This window comes from Barbatula barbatula (assembly GCF_947034865.1).
Source record: "Barbatula barbatula genome assembly, chromosome: 23".
NCBI lineage: Eukaryota > Metazoa > Chordata > Actinopteri > Cypriniformes > Nemacheilidae > Barbatula > Barbatula barbatula.
Genome location: NC_136786.1, coordinates 12,823,250 through 12,845,574, shown reverse-complemented (window position 1 = coordinate 12,845,574; position 22,325 = coordinate 12,823,250). Strand labels below are relative to the sequence as shown.

Genomic DNA, 22,325 nt, shown 5'->3' with positions numbered 1-22,325 from the left:
AAGTTTGTAGGTCAAGAACAACATTTGTCACAGTAAGAAAGACGTTTTCTTTCCATTTCTCAGGTCAGGTTAGATTGTAAAGTGACGATTTATTATCATCTTTATAACGCGTTTCCTTGTAAGATGAAATTGAATAGCCTACATATGATGTATTCATGATATATGACCGACTTTCGTGTGTCGAATCACCCAAAGACACATTTTACTGTTTTCTTATCTGGCTTTCTGTAGTGTCAAACTTGACCATCATGTCCCAAAACAGAAGGAATGATGTCCATCTTAATTATCTATGTTAATTGACAAACAAAGCTCCTATCTGAAACAGCCCGTTTTAGTCCTGACTTTACGTTTTTATAGTTTCTACGATCATCATTTAGTGGGTTCACTGCCGGTCTGGCGTTAAACATCAGTTTTTACCTTATAGCTTAGGGGCCGGTTGCATAAACTGCTATGCAACTGGGCCCAGCCCTCATTTATAGATCGGTGGCTGGTGGGATGTTGATTTAAGCCACATTTACAAAAACAACTCAAAAGGTCAGCTGATAAATTATTCAAATCATTCTACATTGTTGTGACGTCATAGCACCACAAAATTTTTTCTTAAGACATTCGTGCCTAGGTAGATCTATATCAAATTGACATTAATGACAAAAAATGATTAGATAACGCTCTACACTATTTTTTATATTGTATTATTAACACCACCAATGTATAAAAATGATTTTAAAAATATAGTTATGTAGTTTGCAAAACCTGTGCCTTTTCAAATATAGCAATTAAGTTCCATTTGTAAAAATTTTTTTTTGAACTTTTACAAAGTCTAGTTACGCTCTTTCAAAAATTGTGTGCCATTTCATAATAAAGTATTGTCCTTTCCTATTTTTTGCTTGTAATTCACAGAAGGAAATAAATATATCCCATACCACTGTGTTGGCTACATCCCACATCTTCGATAGGCGATAACAAAAAAATAAGCATCGAGCTTTTACATAGGCCTACCATACTTTGTCCTAGTTTGTTATTTACGTAAATTAATAAATTTACGTAGCAAATTTGGAAATATTTTTTGCAAAAACCTGGTTACGGATTTTAAAATTAAGTCTTTATTTGAAATTTGAAACCGTTTCAAGTCCTGCAATCATGGGATGAATTTTAAGACGGAGCTATGAGCTCCAGAGACATGAACTTTGCAATTGGAAGAAATTTAGTTTAATTGTACGATATTTATTTATGCAAAGACTCGCGGACAAACACACACACACCAGCAGATATGACACGTCAGGGTGAAAGGTTATTTCAGCCCACCCCCAACCTTACTCTGTAAATTCAGGTTAAAAATGCCGGGGATCCTGAACTCGTGGCTTCTGTAAATTATTTGATACCACGATCAAGCGTTTTTTTGGCATTAAGTAACAAATTACTGATCCTTGGCTCATGAAATTTCGATTTTGGAGTTAAACAAGGGAACGAGTGTTGTTTATGTGTCTCGTGTAACGTTAGGCACTAGAGAAACACTAGGGTGATTTAGGTATTGTCTCTTCGCACGTGTTTGAAGAACAGAGAAATCGTTTTATATAAATTAAGATTGTTTTAGCCCATAAGAAGTTATCTTGTCGTTGTACTGCCGGTCGCTTCACATTTACTAGGCTGCACCATTTACTAAAAACTCGACAACATTGACTTAGTGGAGCAGTCACGCAATGTTTTGATTTTGCTTGAACTTTAACGAGATGTTTATCTCACTACTTCCTCCGTGACGTTGTCCATCGGTTTATCGCGAATACAAGGAAAAACTAAACCGTTGGCTAAACGTGTCACTACTGCAAATAAAATTTAATATTTCATATTACCGCAAGACTTATTGTGTTCTTTTCTTAAATAACGGGACAACTTCGAAGGAAACGTGCTCTTTGTTCTCATATTGTTTGGTAAAGCGCGACGAACAAACGTCCTCTTACCTCACACGCTCTCTAATGTGCAAATCTTCTTCATCAAACTTTGAGCTCGCGATCCTTTGCGAAAAGTACGCGCACATTTGATAAAACTCATAACTTCATAATAAATTGGGTGCACTGAGCTTTTTCATTTGTCACCGGTCGTGTTTCGCATGCTGTTTGAGTCTCGCGCACGTTGTAGTGAGGTAGCCTACGCGGACCCCCACTTGGCTGGTCCGTCACGTCCGATGGTCGAGGGGCTATCATGGTTTTATTGCAGGGAAACTTGTCCCAAGATGACCATAAGAAAACACAATTTTGTATAAAAAACAATGTATATAAAATGTGTAAGATTGTAGTCATTCACATCACATATATTCATGCAACAACTTCTCAATATAAATAGGCTACTCGCGAATAATTCATCACTGCTTTTCCTCAATTACTTTGTGGAAGTTATAGCTACAGCTTATATTTTGCAGAAGTTAACTCCAAAAAAATGATGTATGTGCCATCTTAAGTCAAATGTTTACATAGTAGAACATTTATTCTTTATAATAGCCTAATTTTTGTTTCTAATAAAAATCATAAAATTCTGCACGTCCCTTGATCAATGGGCAAATTAAATGATCGTTTTCAATTGAATGTTATCAGTAAAATATAGTAAATTCTCCAACAGGGCAAACGTTTCTGGAGGCAGAACTTTCAACTCTTCACCCAAGACTATGCACACTGGGTCGAAGATCAATCATTATCACTCATGTCACAATTGAGAGCTGTTCAAGCTGTGAGGTTTCAGAATCAAAGGACCAGGACCTGCATGTTGTCTTTCAAATAATGTGTGCCCCTTGAATAAAAGTTATGGAGAGTTCAGCGTAGGTTGGAATAAAATGGATTATTAACAGTGCTATAACGCAGAAAATTTACGAGAAAACAATTGTGCTATATATTCTCATAGGTATACGTTTAAAAATTAAGATAAATATTTTCATCACCGCAGACGTTTGATGCTTTATAGCTACGCTTTGAGCAAAAATCTAAACGAGAATATTTATGCACCAGGAAAAGTTTGTCCAATTGTTTTATGTAAATAAAACGTATGACATATGCTGTATTTATGTAAGACATTTACACTTTTAACATGCGAGATGAGGTTGTTTAAATATGAATACTTTCTGTCTATCACTTTTTGAAGCAGCCAGTTGCATACAGTTTAACACCCAAGACTTCAAACAAGACCGAACCCTCCGAATCATCAGGACTCACTTGTATGTAGCCTATTGTGTGGCACTCCTTATTTCCCTTTCAGATGTTTATGAACTACAGCAAGTATATTTATGTTCCTGCACCACGCTTATACAGAAGCACATGCATGACAAATACAGATGCTGATTTTGGCAACAAATGAACAGTAGTGATTAACACATATCGCTGCACCACATTCAGCTATCAAATCATCATAAACGTGATGTATCCTACTTTGTAACGGTTGGATGTAACAGACTTGCTTTTCTATTATCAATATCAGCTGCAATCGTGGGTTTAATAGATCTTAAAACGTGTGTGTGTGCTCTGAAAAATGTGTGAACACCGTTCCACCAGTATCTCTGTCAATTAGGGTATTGTATTGTCTTAACCCATATTTAATCTTATCGTGTTAGGTCTCATTTGCTTATTTCACAAGTTGTTTATGGTATGGCTGTTCGTAAAAATATGACGGGTATCTGGAACTTCACTGTCGACGTGTAAACGCCAAAACATTAGTGAACTTTGGTAGCACCATTTATAGGCGTCTGTTCAAATGCATGACAGGCGTAGGCTACTCATCGTGAATCGGTACTGTTATAAGGTAACAGGGGCAGGTAATCTGCTTTTAAATATTGTGAATTGTAACTGATGAGTTCACCAAGAAACATTCAAACTTTAATCCACTGTACAATAGAGAAGAGATTTGAACAGCAAAGGTGTGTCTTAAAAGCAAGGCCTCGCATACTCAATACTAACTATATAATTTTATAAAACTACATAATACATAATATGCAGTTCCGGTTGTCAGACGCATTCTCTGTAATTAATGGTTTTGTGGACATTCTGCAATGTTGGTTATGTCCTATGACATAACTTTTCTTTATCCGAACATTCTCTTTCCTTGCCATTGTAAAAAACGGCAAATGTCTGTACATAAACGCAAACGGGGGAGGGGTAGTCTTTGCTCGTAAAGACCTGTTATTTTTGCTTTCGCGTTGGTAGGAAGTGGGATGGAGGTTTGCATGATCTGAGAAAAACGGACAATGTTCGACCGCACCAAAGCATACTGTTGACGCAAACATAAGGCAAAACTGAACATCTGAACAATGAAACTAAAAGCAGCTCATTTTTCTTGATATATTTTATTAAAACATAGATTTTAACATTAGAGGCAATTACATTATTTTCCAAATAATTATTTATGACATGCATAAAAAACAATAGTAAATAAAAAAAATACATATTTGTTTACTTTTTGTAAACTCTTCCTTAAATTCTTGCCTCCGTATACAAATTATTTAAATGACCACTGACGTAAGATATGTATATTGATTCCAACACATGGCATCTTGCGGTAATTTCTCATATAGTCAGTCTTTATTGCACACACACATCGGTACCATGACGCGCGTTCACACAAACTCCCAGACATACACACGTCACCCCCGAGAAACGGAAAAAGCAAAGGGCCTATACGCCGAATAAACATAATGTCTTTGCTTTTAAACATTGCCTACTCTGTAATATAAATTAACATGAATAGATGTATCGACATATTAAATAGCTCCATCAAAACACACACATGCACTTTACACACTGTTGGTCGCGATTATTTTTGATCTCAATTCGAAACAGCTCGGATTTTGTTAAATCGACTTCCCTTGGATCTAAACTTCAATTTTAACTTATTGTCTGTTTAGAAAACTCGACGCAAAATTAGACAAATCACAAATAATAAGTAGGAATTTAACACAGTGCAACGCGGTTCGAAATGTAAAAATCGCACGTAAACAAGAAATGCTGAACAATGTTTTATTCCATAACAACCCGATAACGTGACATTTTGCTGTGCTTCAGCCAAAACATTTACATCTTTAGCATTCTTTTTTAAAACAACCACATTACAGAGATATGGTTGCCTAATTGTAGTTACAAATGACTAATATTAAATATGAACTTGTCACTAGCGAATTATTTGCTCTATTTAAGAGAGGTGGGATTACAGCAGTATGGTAATTAGCTGGGGTGGGGGTGGCCATGGGTAGAATATCCATTTTTATTGCATCACCTGTCAGTAACGTCCAATCAGCGTCGACTTCGGGGGCATTAATTGATGAAGGTGTCTCCGGCCTTTCTCAGTTCCCACTGTCATTTTATTTGTGACTAAACCAGCAACGGGAATAGCAGCTGCATTTTCGGCTCCATTTCTCTCTCTCTCTCACACACACACTCTCTCTTGCTCTCTCTCTCTGTCGCTCACCCTTCTCTCCCTACCCTACTCTCTTTCCTTCTATCCTTCTCACTGGCGGTGCTGTTCACCTTCCTCTTTTCCTCATGGCCAAATGGGAAGGGAGCTGAGAGAGCGCAGGTATACAGGAGCTCAGACAGGCAGCAGCCAGCCTGTCGGCAACATCACACACATTCCATCGATCATGCAGTGCTCATGTCAATGGATTGATTGTTTTAAATCAAACAGACCATTTCATTTTTGTTTTTCTATGTAAAACTTTTTTGTTCATCACGCAGTGTGGACATGTCACAGCCTATGCTGGACTGGTCAGCAGAATGCCTTGAAATAATGCAGCAGCAGCAGTAAAGCTACTTTAAGGACGTCCGTCGCGCTAAATGTTGGAATTAATGCAATGGAGAAAATGGGAGACTTGGAATCCGGTTTTGAGGAAATGCAGGGTGTTAAGCTTGGCTATTTGGTTATCAAAGGCAAACAAATGTTTGCCCTTTCTCAAGTCTTCACCGACCTCTTGAAAAATATCCCGCGGACTACTGTGCACAAACGAATGGACCATTTAAACGTGAAGAAGCATCACTGTGATTTAGAGGAACTGCGAAAGCTGAAAGCAATAAATTCAATAGCGTTCCACGCAGCTAAATGTACTCTGATTTCAAGAGAGGACGTTGAGGCACTGTATTTTTCTTGCAAAACCGAGCGCGTTTTGAAATCAAACAAAAGAAGAGAAAAGACAAAGAAAAAATCTGAAAAAGGGTGCGAGGACAAAAACCACTCCGCTGCCAGAAGTGACTTTTGGAGAGAGAAAGTTTGGTTCAGTTTGCATAGCGTCCCACAGACTTTCTCATTCAAGAAGAAAGCTGTTCGACAGGACACTGTCCCTCGCACCCACTCAAATCTACCTCAAATTCACAGCAAATCCGTTGCCCGTGATTTTCAGCCGGTGACCAAGTCGGCATCTACACCCTTTAAAAACTATGAAACAGCTCAGAGACACGACAACTGCGTGGCTTTTAATCAGAAACATGCGTTTATTCGACACGTTGGGAACCGACAGCCGCTGCTCTATCAGTCCGCCATTGCAGCGCAGTCAAAGCACCAAGGCAACGCAGACCTACTTTACAAAAGGAAGAGGAAGCGTGAGAGCAGCGCGAGGCAGTTTTGGTCGAGGAGCAGACGCAGCCACCCGGTTCTGGTCGTCCCAAAGTGCTGTAAACCAAATGTTTCCAACGGATCTTTAAGCCAATTTCACCACCTCGAGCATGGATTGTACGTCGACCCACGGCACACTGGACATTTTCAGGAAAGCTGCAGCAGTGATACGGAATCGAGTTCCATCTCAGAACGGATAAACAACGATTCGGATTTCGGATCCAGTTTCTCTACCACCAGCAACTCCGGAACTTCAGACGAAGAGGATGACGACTCATTCTCGGATTCTTCGGATGTTAGTAGCGACGAAGAGAGCTCCTCTCAGTCTGACTCGAGCTCTGTGTCCAGTCAAGTTTCGGTGCAGAGTATTCGGTTCAGGCGTGCAAGGTTCTCAAGTATCAACACAAAAGCACCTCTGGTCTTACAGCCTACTTTTCACTACAGGCCTAATTTTCAGAACATACCTGCCAACCAAGGAGGCTCGACTATTTTGGATTGTCACCGAGTTGGCCAAACACAGAAAGCGGACTGTAGTGCATCGTTCACGGATAGATGCGGGGATGGTGACGCCGCAAATGTCCAAAAGTTCTGCGTGGTGGGGGCCTGCTTCCCAGATGTAAACGGGGGCTCTGAACGAGTCTCGCGCCTTGAATTTTTAAGTGATCCAAAGACTTCAGACTCTTACAAAATAAAGGAGATTGGCTTTACACCTATTGCAAATGGTAATAAGGCGTTTCCCCAACAAAGAACACCGGGATCTGCAAACCAATGTCCGCAAGCCTTGGTATCACACTGTGTTCCGGACAAAGGGATAACGGTTTGTAAGTCATCCGACAGCAATCTTTCATTAGCAGCAAATTTCAAGAGGGAATCAAAAAGTTTCCACAAACTACCCTTACCTCTTAAACAGATCAAAACAGAGGCAGAGGAGTCCTTCAATGGGGGGAACACGGGTGTTCAAACATCACCCGTTGCCATCAGTAATGTGAAAATTAAAGTTGAGGATACCTTTGACGAATATGAATATGTAAATCATTTTAAGGATAACGATACAGATGGAAAGGCATTCGGCTACCATTTTAAGGAAACCGACCACTGCAAAGACACGATTAAAATCAAGGAAAGCTCTGTGCAAAAACACCCTGCCAGTAACGAGGAATCAAGAAGCACTTTAAACACTCCTTGTTCCGAGGAAGGAGAATGCAAAATTGCAGCAAGGGTCAGGAGAAACCACAGGACGGTGCTTCTTAGTAAAAAAGCCGAAAGGACGTCATCTAAACCAAGCGCAAAAGTTGAGAGGAGCCCCCGTTCTGCAGGAAAATTTGCTACGAGCGATGGGTCAGTTGAAGACTGTGTTGGCGCGAGCAAACGAAAGCGAGCGAGCAACAATGTAACGTCTCAGAAAGAGCCCTTCAGTTTCATGGCGAATTTTACCTCTCCGCCGTCACTTATCATTGGCAGCGATGGAGATTTGAGTCCCGCTTACTCGCTGAACTCTTTAAAATGGAACCAGCTGCCTCATCGTTCTCACCCGGTGTGGAGATGGCAGCTTGGTAGTGCAGTTGTTCCTCCCCATCCAAGCCACAAATTTAGAAAAGGCTCTGTTATTCACTGAACTGTTTTGAGCTCGATGGAAATGTTTTCAAACTGTGACTAGCACTGTATTTTTTCATTGTTGTTTTAAATCCTGGCCTGTTGTTATGTAGCACACCTCGTCCTTAAATTTTGTCTGTCGAGGTTGGGACTCTGGAATATACAGAGGTATTTATTACACGCTGATCTGTCAAGAAACAGATATTTTCGAAATGTTTTTAACATTGTGTTATTGTTGCCGCTTTGGTTTTGGATTATACTCTCGTTGGGCAAATGTTGGCTCATTTTACAGGCAGGGTTAACAATCTCTCATAATTGTCAGGTCTGTGTCAACAAAATGGTCGGTTTTGTTATCGAGACAACTGACTTTGTATATTTTAGGCCAGTCATTTCCCTTTTTAGGTTCCATATGGTATTCCCAAAATACTGTCTTACAGAATTACTGTAGGCCTATGATCTACACCGTCTTATTTATTCATTTTAAGGGTGTTCCCCACATGTTGGCGCATGGCTGTGTTCACTCACATGCAGCACACAATAACTTTTACGGTTGGCCTCAAACAATAGCCCTCTATCTGACAATCAGGAGCTTTTTGATTTGCACGAAGTAATAGAGGAAAAACACCAATCCAAGTCCTTCTATAGCCTTTCCTATAGCACATATAAGTAGGCTACAGAACAGCACAAATCTACCATGCATTGCACTTTGCTAATGCCCAATAAGGTGAATTATTTCTTTTTTATTTTACGAAAAATAGCCATCACAGGTAGCCCAAAACCCCTTTTTAAACGAGTTAATTCATTTGGTGCTATTTCTACAATGTTTGCCTTTGAAAGAAAGATTTTTTAGTCGTTCTTATTTGTAAATGTTTGAGATTTAAACGCAGCGACCTACAGGCGCACCGCATACAACGGTGTTTAGAATACGTGACGACATCAAAGAAAAAAAGTGAATCAACGTCGGTGCTTCGTAGAATACACACACACACACACGCGCGCACACATTCTGGTCAGGGTATATTTAGTAAATGTTTATTTCTCTTCGACTCAAGTACCTTTGTCTTTTTGTATGGTGTTTTGATTGTATTTTCCTTCAAGGACTCTGTTTCCATGGAATATATTGATTAAAATCGTTACCTCAAAAATCGGGGAGATAACATTCAAGTAATAACTTGATGTTCTGCTAGAGAACCCTGTCCCTTAGAAATGCCTTGTGATGAATGTACTGTGACGTATACCATATTTGTTTATTTCAGGAAAAGCAGACTGCCTTCGAAACAGGCCTTTAAAAGTGAATTGTTCCTGTGATTAGATCTCCCAAGTAGGCCTAATACATTTGTACATCGTATTGCCAAGAGCCTAAAAGCAGATAGCCAACTGCTTCCGTGATCCAAAAACTCAAATGCATCCCAATTTCCTGCACAAATAAATACAAAGCCTTTGAGTTATAAAAGATCAGGCATACTATGCAGACCTGGCATAAGCGAGGCTACTCAATTCACATGATTCTCATCGAAAAAACTCAACGCATTGAGGCATGAACCAGTTATGTATATTGTGTGAAGTGAAATGATCACTTTGTGAATGTTAAAATATGCGACATATTGTGAATACCAGACAGGTGAATGATTAAAATATAATAGTTTTGTATTTTTGTATGTATGTCCGCTCCCTCTAGACTATACAAAACGGCTTGTTTTGTTCCTTTCTGTGTCAACGTGCACTGCGTACCGGCAAAATAGCGACTCAACGTCGACTCAACCTTAGAAGGATGAATTCAAAACTAGCCTAATTAAACAGAATGTATAGCGACGTCCACAAAGAACAGAAATGGGCGGTGACTCATGGCAATGATACACCTGGTCAAGACTGACAGTTTTTTAATCCTTCTGCTTTTGCTACAATACTTGAGGTCAGATTTTGACATGGATTTTTTTAAAAGCTGAAGTCACTGGTTGTTTATAAAATGCATATTTATTTTTGTGATTTTCTCGGTTTTTGTATACCATTGTTGTGTAGGATAAATGCACTCGAAATGAAAACTTGAATAATGGATTTTGAAGCACTTTTCCTTTTCTGGTCAAACTGTTCATTAAATACTGAGTGTGATGTGAGATTATCTTCATTTTTAGCTTTTATCTCCATAATGTCTGTTGGGATTGGAATATTTACTGTATTTTATATAATTATTAATTTGACAAAGACTTTACAAAGTATACGTTAAATAACATGTAAATAGGATTTTATCCCTGAGTTGGTTTTACATTGTAAATAAAAAGTATTGGTGTGGGGGAGGGGTTGGGAAAACGTTCCAACGTTCTCGTTGCCCTGCTATAGAAGAGCTCGAGCACAATATAAGCAACTTCGCGCATATATAGGTTAGCCTCCTATAACCAGAGAACGGAAACAGGAAAAGAGCCGATTTTCAAATGTATCGTGTTCCAAAGTCATGATGTACACTACATGTTAGGCTATAGTTTTATAATCGTATACTTCATTCGCGCGCGTGTATGTTTTTGTGTGAGTGAGAGGGAGAGTCAGGCAGATAGAGAGAGGGAGAGAGAGAGAGAGAGAGAGAGAGAGAGAGAGAGAGAGAGAGAAGAGAAACTGAGAAGAGGCAGAATAATCAATTTTTCAATTTCAAAGTACTTTATTATTTCTAAAAACAATAATGCTCAAGCACCCCCCCCCACACACGAATCTCTAAGAAATAGAGCTGTTTTTATATCTCTATGTTATTACGCTCTAATACGGTTAAAGGTAAGCTTTTTCATCCGAATCCCTCGACTGAAAAATATGAGAAGGAAGAAAAACTAAAGAAAACAAAACAAAAAAATGTCTCAAAGACGTGCAGTTAGCCACACCAGAAATGTATCATCACTTTATATTTCCTTATTAAATTTAGCTTCTCAGACACAAGGGACGAAATAAACAGTTGACTTTATCAGTTATGAATAGTAAATCAAGTGGCAGGTCAGCGGCAGCGATTGGTATAATTTTTAAGATCAATGCAAATAAAGGAAATTGGCAAAGGATCCATCTACATAACATTTTTCTATAGGCTAATAACAATATTTAAATAAAAAAAGATTTAACTCGGGTTTTTTCTTTGAATAGAAAAAAATAAAATAAAATGCAAATGTGTATTGGTAATAGGTCATACTATAATATACATTATATATTTACACTCAATTGAATAGCATGAAAATATTTCATATCAAAGCTTTGGTATAATATTTACAAGACAAAATGCATAACGAACACTAGTCTAAACACAGGCATTAAAAAGGGTTTCAGACATACTAGAAACTTAAATGTTTTCAAATTGTAGTACACAGCGAGACGTAGGCTGCTTAATTTCGAGGCCTGGCTTCATCGAATGAAATCGAGGCTTAATCATTCACAGAACTCAACAGGCCACCATTAGGCTGTTCCGTAGAAAAATATATTTCAATGTCCTAACATGTTTGTGCTCAACCTGTCGTTGATTTTATAGCTCGAATGACTAACCTGTGAAGAACCTATAGCCCTAAAGATGTTTATGAATGCATACATGTTTGATTCAATTATTATTGATTATTGCAAGCCTGTCTGTTTTTAGGTGTTGCAGATTAAAAACCTCCCTGTGTAAACCCTATTCGAATTGCTAGTGCAGGTATAGTTTTCCAAAGAAACGTTTTGGAATAGTACAGCGAGGCTGTTAGGCGTCTGTAAATATATTATCAAATATTCGATAAGCCTTTACTAAAAACATTGTATTTACAGATACATAAGATCAGCTGGCTTTATACGTGGACACGTGGTTCAACCAACAGGATAAGTGGCCCCATGGAAGCTTCTTTTGTAATGGGATCAGGACTCCGGAGGAAAATGCTGTTACGTGATCGACAAAAAAACTCATCACAGTTTTAAACCATCAGAAACACCATCTTGAGTTGTGGAGTGTTCTAACAAGGATTAAGTTTTATGAACGTCAAAACATAAAAATGACAATATATTAACATGTATTGTTGATATTGAAGCTCTGTGGATTTGAAAATATAGTTTGTATGATCAATTGTAAATTCATTTTTTAACTTTCGAAAACCATTGAACGGGAAATGTGTGCTTCTATATGGATTTAAGTTTTGCCATAATTAGAATCATCGGCAGTCATCTTGGTGAAGTAAACGTTGGTCCATGAGGTAACATGACACTGTCATTGTGATATTATATAATTTCACATTTATTTCCCATACAACAACAATCACATTATGATATTGAAAATATATCCGTCTGACAGCACTCCGGTCATAATGAAAGAACACAAATCCAACAACTAGATGGGCTCTTAGATTAAAACGATACTGTCACTGAATACACTTCAATTATATATATAATATATCTAAGATTAATAGAGAACCGGCTATCAGATACAACGGCTTACAGAAGAGAAAAGGCAAAGGTTTACTCTGACCGAGGTCTTCATCAACCTCAAAAAGCTCATGTTCAATGAATGCGCATGCAGAGACCCATGCACTCCAAAATCACAATCACTTAAAAATATACTGGCTCAACAAAAAAATACATTTTATATTTTCAGCTGCGTAAATTGATGATTTTATGAACAATTAAATGCAGTGGTTATAAGAACTGTAGAGTTTTCTCTGCGTCTTTACAATTTTCGAACAAATGCTTATTGACCCTGTGACCGGTGCCGTGAATTCTTAGTCCAATGAAACTACACATTTCTTAAATTTAGAGAAAAAATATATTTCATATTTTCGGTCATTTCCATTTGAAGAAAAATAATTATTTAAACAAAGGGTTGAAACAAACTCATAATAAAATGGGAAGTCGCACACAACATACTTTTCGACAGAGATCACAGCACAATGTAAAAAGTTTGCAATAAAATTTTGTTTTGAAATCCTTTCAAACGTATCGTTCTTTGTCAATCTTCAGTTAGTTTTGGTAAGGTGAAAATAAAATGTATATATGTTTTTCTTGAACCAAATTAAGTCTTCAGATTCGATTTAAGTGAAATACCGTTTCACAACTGCATGGGTTTAAAAAGTTATTTGTAAAAAGGGCGTTAAAAAATGGGTACATTCATTTACAAGTCAAGAACAAGCCTTAATAGTATTCTCTTCTGTAGTCTACTCAAGCCCTTCTTCATTGCTTGGTTATATTAATTTATTTTGTCACCTCCTTGAAACGGTACTAGACATAAGGAACTAATATTAATATGAATCCACGCTAAATCATTTGTCACTCAGTCAGTCTGCCTTCAAACCCATCAGTAACCCTAATCCTATCACAAGTTACGTTTATTACAGAAACACTTGTAAAAACAGTTCACTGATCCATAACAACGAGCTCCCCTGAAGGTAACTGCAGATTAAATACGCCATTCATATCACTCATGAAAAATGTGCTGTGGGTCAGTGATGGATTCCTGCATGGTTAGTCCGGCAAATAGTGCCTTTAGAGTTAGACCTTTCTGAGCAAGACACACATTTAACCTCGTCAGGCTTTAACAAAGAGATTTAAAGCACCGTGGCATACATTCATCGCACACTTACATAACCATCTAACATCTCCAGTAGCTACAATTTTACGGAAACGTGGATTATACCAATTAACAAAATCTGTTCAAACAATCTCTCCAGTATCTGGATTGTAGGCTACTACTGTTAATTTTAACCAATGCAACTAAATGCTGCAGAATTTATCCTGTTTTTGAGTTTATCTAAAAATTTAGGGTAAAGACAGAATTTCATCACTGAAAATACTTTTATCAATTTATCAATTAAACAGTTGGATTTAGTGTTGGTGCCGTTTAACGTGTTTTTGTAGTCCAGTCCTGCATTGAAAGTTCTCTAAAACATGTAGCCTAGCAAAACACGTAATAAAAGATTTCAAGCCTACATTGGCAGCCACAGAATCGATGCGTTTACTGCACATCTACAGCGGAATAGCTCACAATCGGATTCATTTATTGGTCCAGATGTACCTTGCGGGGGAATAGTTATTTGATAAATGTGAAACTGCGATACCGCTGTAGGCTTGATTTCAATTTAATGCGAACATTTCGTGGTTTTAAAACGTCAGTTTGATGTGCGGTATTGATTCGTTTTATTAGCATTTTATGGAAGCTAATGTTAAACCAACCCGCTATTATATTAAATCCTGACAGTTAACCTTTAAACACGCGAGAGTAGAAGAAACGAAAAACATCGCAGCGCATAGGTTTGTGGGTTTCTTCTCGGTTAGGAATTCGTGACAACGTATAAACGTGCTCTTCGATAAGCCATGTCCAGCTGCTGTTTAGCTTTTTCCATATAAGGGTTAACCAAACTAGGTCACACTTTTTGAGTAAACAGGTAAGCACAAGATCGAGTGAGATGAACTCGAAGAGGTAAAAACGAAGGTGGTAGAAATGGGCAGATGCAGCAAATTCGCACACATTGAAACTCGGACTTTTTAACGGATACGTTAAATGTCACACGACAAAACTACGTACGGCATAAAGAGCAGAATTTTGGCAAATTCTCGACACGTTTGAGGAAGAACAGAAACGTTAAGTGACAGCTCATAGATAAAAATGTGGCGCACAAACGTACCGTCAATACACGTGCTGTTGGCGCCCCCGCTCGGATGAGAAAGTTTAGAGAATCTTCTCTTAAAGGGGAGGACGGCAGGATTTAAGGTGGAATGAACAAATTACGATCAGCGATCTTGGCACAAAATACCTAATTAACAAAACAATGATTGTACGTTTGTTGGAAGCAGAATATGGGTAAAAGGGGTATTTTGTAAACGAACAGGTACAGGTTACCCGAAAATATAATGCGCTTCTTTCCACTCTCTTTTATATAAAGAACGAGTTATCTTCATTCGTATTTTATTATCATAATCATTATATTTTATGAGTGATTGAAAGTTGCTCGAAATGTGCCATGACATTGCGACACCCTAAATGCAAACGTTAAAACACTAAATTAGGTAGGCTATTATTTTTGGATCATGAAATAGTTTTACTCTATATAGATGAAACAGTAAACAGTGAAGTCTGCATTTATAAACGAAAATTTCTGTCTGAAATGATCTAATCTGTTTTTGAAAAATTGAAAAAGACGCCGCCGCACCTGTGTCATCAGATGTGCGACTCTAGGAGCAGTTAAATGCGGTTCTGCCGATACGTGCAGAGAAGCTGTTTCCCCCCGAAACGTAACAGTCTTTCCAATACCAGATAAAACGTGTATATGCAGGAGACCCCATGCGACCACTCGAGCAGATAACCAAAAGAGGAAGTAATAACTGCCTGCTCCAAACTGAAACTTAGCCTACTGTACCAACACAATAGCGAATTCTGTCTGCTATCTAAATATATTAGCCTAATATCTGAATAAAAGGTCGGGTAAATGTTCACTTCAAATTTTCCCTCATGTGGCAACTGTGTGCATAGCCTACTCAGAACTTCTCATGTCGGACAAGGAAGAAGCCACCAAAAATACACAACCAAACACAACCAAAGGCATTATTAACGGAATGCCTTTTATTGCCTGTTTTATTCTCACCCTACTAATAACATTTTCGAGGAATCTCCTGGAAAGTCATAAAATGACTGCAAATAAACACGGGAGTTGTCTGGCCTTGCAAGAGAAAACTCGGAACATTTCCCTACAGTTACACTCTTGTATATAAAGAGAGTAGAAATGGTTATTCTCAGCAATTGTTTAGGAGAACCATTATAAACCTATAATATTATTTCCATGTAAACCGTTTAGTCAGAGCTGAGGTTCTTAAAATAACCATTTCATTCTTATCTTGTAGAATACCTACAAGCAACAGAAAGCTTCTGTGTGTGTCAGACTCTTGAACTATTTATAGCCAAAGAAAACACTTAAGAAACCTGAATTTAAATAGTGTATCTGCTCCCATAAACATTTATTTCATTTGAACAGACAGAACGTATAGGCTGTTGTTGTGATTATTTTATCAATGAACGTAAAATCCCTAATTTTTAGGTTAAATCTGTTTATATAATTAAAATATAAATCTTTGACGATTAAATAATTTTCGTATACATTTAACAGTATAACAGGCTATTTTGATGTCTTCTATATTAAGTGAAGAAGTTACTGTTTCACTTTGGCACAGATTTAAATGCGCCCGATTTATTCGTTTTAACTTGTCAATTTAATACGGGGGTTTAAAAAAATAGGCCGCAAAGGTAACAAGATAACATACAAACAGCACCTCGCTTAATAAAACAACTTTAAAACAGTATAGTAATGCAAGCAGAATTTTCGGTAGTTTTAACCTACAATCTGATTTTCATGAGCCATCTCATAACTTAATAAAAATGAGTGACATATGTGACTTTTGACCCAGGGCCTTAATAACGTTGCCATAGATGATAATGTGATAAAGTTTATGTTTAAAAACCACATCATTCGCATTAATAGTTTTAAGGATTGCCAAATTTCGCCTGTTTTGAATGAATTTGTGTCGTTGCGTGACCCGTGTCTCACTGTGATAGACTATCCATACTTAGCTCTTGCCTTCACGTACTGCTTTCGCACATATCAACGTTGTTTTAATTACATTTCTTTAATAGACCTGTTGAGCAGTTCAAGCTCAGTTCAAGCTATGTGATTTTGTTTAAGTTAACCATATTAGCCCGGATTTCTACATTAAAACACGAAACAGGCTTTAGAAGACATGTTTTCAATCGTCAGGGGAGTTGCAGAAAACATTAAGGCTATTTTAGCTTTGAAATCAAAGCAACTTATAGAAAGTAACAGTATCGTACACTGTAAAAAAAAAACGTTATTTTACAGGTAATATTCTGTATTTTTTTACAGAATTTCCCCATTTTTTCATTAAACAGTAAAATGCTGTTGTTTAACAGATATTTGCTGTAATTAAAAGTTTTACCATTAAAATGACAGTGTTTCATTGTAAATAACAATTACATAAAAATTATGTTTTTTAAAGGCATTTCATACTATTTTTACAGATTAAAAATTTATTTTTACAGAAAATTACAGTTAATTTTTACAGATTTAAAAGATGTATTTTTACAGACAATTATTGTAAATGTTTTATTGATTATTTTCCTGTTCCGGACAAAAATGTATGTAAAATTACATAAATCAGTGAATTGAAAGTGTTTTAAATGTATCCCCCTTGAGAATGTTCCCCAGGAATAACTTTCTCCAGGGTGCAATGTCTGTTAATATAATAATAGCACATTATAGCAAACTCCAAATGAACTATATTATTTTTATAAATTATCAACAATGTAAAATGTGGTTTATTTAGGGTTTCACCATGCCCTGGCAAGCAATGCCTATGTCTCCTGGATCAAAGTTCAGAGCTTAACTTTTTGTTGTCCATGGTTCCTTCAATGATTTATTATAAAATTTACAATTTCAAATTTCAGAACTTAGACAACTCCATATTTCTGAAGCATTTTATTCATACAAAACATTGTATTACGCCAGCATCAATCATAATTTGACAGATCATCTCTTGTTTACTGTGCCATCTACCAGGGCTGAGTTCATGCAAGACAGTAATGCATGGGGCAAAGCATCCCTAACACACTTAATTATCCTACCCACAGTTCTCAGAGATTTTAATTTATCCAGTGCAGCAAGTGATAACAAAGTTCGTAATCATAATCATAAACACACGATAATCATAAAGCACAAGTAATTTTTTACTACACTCTTGTTTTTTTCAGGCTGTTAACCTAGTGACTAATGAAACCGAAGTCTCATACATTAAATTATCTCGTATGAAATTGCTTTGTCCATGTTGAAAATAGGGTGGATGTAGTGAAGTATGGGGCCAACAGTCATACGGGAGCACCAACAGAATCTTTCCCTGTGGAATTTTCCAGATAGCCTATGTTTTACACGTGCACAGAAAAACACCAACAAATCCTAATGGTTAAACTATATATAACTATATAACTATATATATAAAACATATTGCTACTACGTATTTGCACATATATATAAAAATTGTTATTGTAACTTTTGTTGAAAAATATTTCCACAGAATAATGAAAATAATATTATTCTACTTTCAACTCCATACAACTATTTAACATTCACACGTTTATTCAGATGCATCTTGTTGTTTGTGTGCGACACAGATTCAAATTTGCCGCCAATTCCCGCCCACAACGTCGAATGTGTCATAGGTCATAACAGCCGAAAGAGCAATGATTTGGTCACATGTTTTAGACATTTGAATTGACAAACGGTTGTCAGAGACGTCTTCTCAACGGGTTTGCGCGGGTGTTTTCAATTCAATGCTTTTAGGTGAGCCATCCTCGGATATCATCGAGCTGCATTGGCATTTTGGAATAAGGAATGTAATGTTTTCTCCTGCGTTTCGAACGAAGGTAAGAGTGTTTTCAGCGCGATATAAAAAGTATACATTTGTAACTGGTGTGAAATATTTGAATAGTTTTCCCCCTATATTGTATAATTTTCTTGAATTTACTTGTTATACTACTTTTGTTTTCTGTTTTATAATTCAAATGGATTAATGAATCTCACACAATTTTGTTCATATTACTGTTCACAAGTAAGAGAATATAACGTTAAATTAAAGGAACTTTTCTTCGAGTCTTCGTTTAGAGTGGGAGCGTCATCGGTGAAACATCGCGGGGTTTCTCCATACGACGTGCGATCGCATGCACGTTGTTTTTCTCGAGGACGTTTCTCTGGTAAGATGAGTTTTATTGTCCAAATGCAAGTTTTTGCTCCAGTGTGATTTAAGTGATAACAGCATTTGATCGTGTGGATTGTGATGAAGTGTTTAATTGTAATAAGATTATGAAATTCATAATGTGCTTATAATTATACTATTACGCCCAGTGTCTACAGGAGAGCGTGAGAGAGAAGCCATTGCCCCGTTGATCCACTGATGATGTGGTCTGTTAACAGGTATGTTGTTTGATTAGTTAAATTTTATGAAAGAAAATAGATCTGGTTGACTGTTAATAAACATGTATTGTACATAGTGTTTTAAGAATCCATTTGAATGATTCGTGCTGTGCATGACGCACGTGGTGAGGCCTGCACATGGTGTAGGTTCTAAATGTAGTGAATGTTTCATTTGGATGATAGGTATGGCATTGTAATTGTTTCATTAGCATAATAAATCATTTGCATATTCTAGTCTTAAAGCGATAGTTCACCCTGAAATTAAAATTAGCCCATGATTTACTCACATTCTAAGTGTATATAACCTTTCAGACGAATACATTCATATTAACAAATGCCCTGGCTCTTCCCAGCTTTATAATGGAAGTGAATGGGTGTAAAAGTGCATCTATCCGTGATAAAAGTGAAACTCTGGATGTTTTCGTTCACTTAGATCTGTTACACACGAAAGCTATGAAAGGTAATTTTCAAAATTCTATAATGGGGCACTTTAATATAACTCCGATTGTATTTGTCTGAAAGATGAATGTCATATACACCTAGGATTGCTTGAGGGTGAGTAAATCACAGGCTAAATGTCATTTTTGGGTGAACTACCAATGCCATACAAAATATCCATGTCTTTCGTTTCTCAGTGGAAGAAAAATAACGTTTTTTTTTTAGGAAAACATTTCTGGACTTTTCTTCACAGAATGTAGTTTAATGGCACCCAATGTTTCTCAGTTCATATCCATGCAGTTTCAAAGGTCTTTGAAGTGCTTCAACGGGCTCAGCACGATACCAGCTGAGGACGAGGGGGTTTTCTAGCGAAACGATCGATTATTTTTATTATAAAAAAATTATATACTTTATATACAATAGTTTAAATTGAGCTCAAGACTGAAGAAGCCGGGAACTACATCCTCATGCTTGGATGGCACCGGCATTGTACCCATATATATAAGTTCAGTTTGTAAACAGTGGTGCGGTACTTCCGCACGTGCATGCGCCGTTGAGCATGATGTCGTAGTTCCCGGCTTATTCAGTCTTGAGCTCAATCCGAACTATTGTATATAAAGTATATAATTGTTTTATAATAAAAATAATTGATCGTTTCGCTAGAAAACCCCCTCGTCCTCAGCTGGTATCGTGCTGAGCCCGTTGAAGCACTTCAAAGACCTTTGAAACTGCATGGATATGAACTGAGAAACATTGGGTCCCATTAAACTACATTCTGTGAAGAAAAGTCCAGAAATGTTTTCCTAAAAAAAACGTTATTTCTCTTCCACTGAGGACAGAAAGACATGGATATCTTGGATGGCATTGGGGTGAGTAAACTTAAGAAATTCATTTTGAGGTGAACTAATCCTTTAATATCAATCATAACAGGTTGTTTCATACCCCTTTTCCACCAACAAGAACCGGGTGCTGGTTCAGACCAGCTCTGCCTTGGTGGAAAAGGGGTATCAGTGTTTACTCCATAATGAGTTTGTACATTTAAAAGAAGCTTAAACTAATCCATTACACCTTAAAGGTGCACTATGTAAGAGTCATTCATGGATAGGGGAAGTCCTAACCCTAAATTTAAATAGTATTTTAAAATATGTCCTCCTTTTGTGATTTCAGGTTATAGATAAACCTGTGCTTGTGGATCTACATCAGATGACCATGACAACCCAGGTGTGGAAATAGGGGACTGTTTTTAATCTGAAATCTGTGTAATCTATGATGAACGATTCTTCTGACACCATATGAATGCATACAGTCGTCTGGCAGAAGCTAGATAATTTTGATTATAAAGTTATAAATATGGATGCTTTTCTTACACAAACGCATCTCTTTGCTTCAGAAGGCCTTTATTAAAGGATTAGTCTACCTCAAAATGAATTTCTTGAGTTTACTCACCCCAATGCCATCCAAGATGTCCATGTCTTTCTTTCTTCAGTGGAAGAGAAATTAAGTTTGAGGAAAACATTTCAGCATTTTTATCAACACAATGGACATCAATCGCAATGCAGTTTCAAATGGCTGTGGACGTCAGGAATAGGGTCTTATTTAGCGAAACGATTGGTAATTTAAAAAAAAAACAGACACACAACATGTATATACTTTTTAACCACAATTATTCGACTTGTGCTTGTGTTGCACCTCGCTGGGCATTACGTCATCACGTTGGAATCGTCACCCGTCATGTCATTTATCGGTGTACTCCGGTTTAAAAAGGCAGGGAAGTGCGACAAATACCATCTCATTTTGTCCTCCAATTTCAAAATTCGTCCGACATCTTTTTTTATTTATTTAAAAGAAATTGCGACGTTTCCAACATGATGACATAATGCCTGGCGCGTTGCAGACCAGCACAAGACAAACATTTATATACTTTTTAACCACAATTGTTCATTTAAAAATGAAAAAAACTGTTTCGCTAGATACTTTATGACCCTATTTCTCAGGTGCGATCGTGCACATCCCTTGAAACTGCATTGATTTGGATTTCAACATTTTGGTTGCGTTTGAAGTCCGTTGAGTGGAGAAAAGTCCTGAAATGTTTTCCTCAAACTTAATTTCTTTTACACTTAAGAAAGGCATGGATATCTTGGATGGCATTGGGGTGAGTAAATTATCAGGAAATTAATTTTGAGGTGAACTAAATCTTTAACCCCCCCAGAGCCCTGTGATTGTTTTTATGATGGATAGATGCACTTTTATGGACTTCAAAACAGAAGCACCTGTTCACTTTAGCTAACCCTTTAAAAAGTATTTTTAACTCTGGACCAAGAAAATGTTTCAGTAATTGCTTTAAAAAAACAGAAGTTCACTAATATCTGTCTGGAAATACAGGAAGGCCTTTCCTACTCTATGGGTATGCTTTTCTTTGAGAACCATGATAAAAGTAGCTTTGGTATGATTTAACTGTGAGCATCACCTTACAGTGTCAGTAAATTTGTAAAATAAATTTAGCAGATATTCATTCATTGATTCTTCTGGCTGAAATGTTAGTGTCTTAAAAAAAGTTACCATCAAAATAGCAAAAAACACTCACTCACTCTCACTCACTCATACGGATAGTGAAAACACGTTATTTAGACCCATGCATAGTTCAAAATATTGTGTATTTTAATTCCTTTAAATGTTTTTATTTATCCATTAAAACATTTTATTTGACAATCACTTAATTATCATAATGTAGCTATTTTTTCATGCTCTGCTTGTATTTCTACT

At 37.0% G+C, this 22,325-nt stretch overlaps 1 protein-coding gene and 1 long non-coding RNA gene across 3 annotated transcripts; both read left to right on the top strand.

The window, feature by feature from the left end:
• The first annotated feature begins 4,987 nt into the window (after positions 1-4,987).
• skida1 (SKI/DACH domain containing 1) lies at positions 4,988-10,279 on the top strand. Its single transcript, XM_079488197.1, has one exon. The coding sequence runs from the start codon at positions 5,825-5,827 to the stop codon at positions 8,192-8,194; it is 2,370 nt and encodes a 789-aa protein (XP_079344323.1). The 5' UTR covers positions 4,988-5,824; the 3' UTR covers positions 8,195-10,279.
• Positions 10,280-18,379: 8,100 nt separating this feature from the next.
• On the top strand, positions 18,380-22,274 carry LOC306888996. Of its 2 annotated transcripts, none has more exons than XR_013786160.1 (4): positions 18,380-18,577; positions 18,816-18,904; positions 19,056-19,124; positions 20,730-22,274. It is a non-coding gene; the product is annotated as an uncharacterized lncRNA (long non-coding RNA). The 2 variants fall into 2 exon arrangements; XR_013786161.1 differs by having other exon boundaries at positions 18,397-18,577; positions 18,790-18,904.
• Positions 22,275-22,325: the final 51 nt, after the last annotated feature.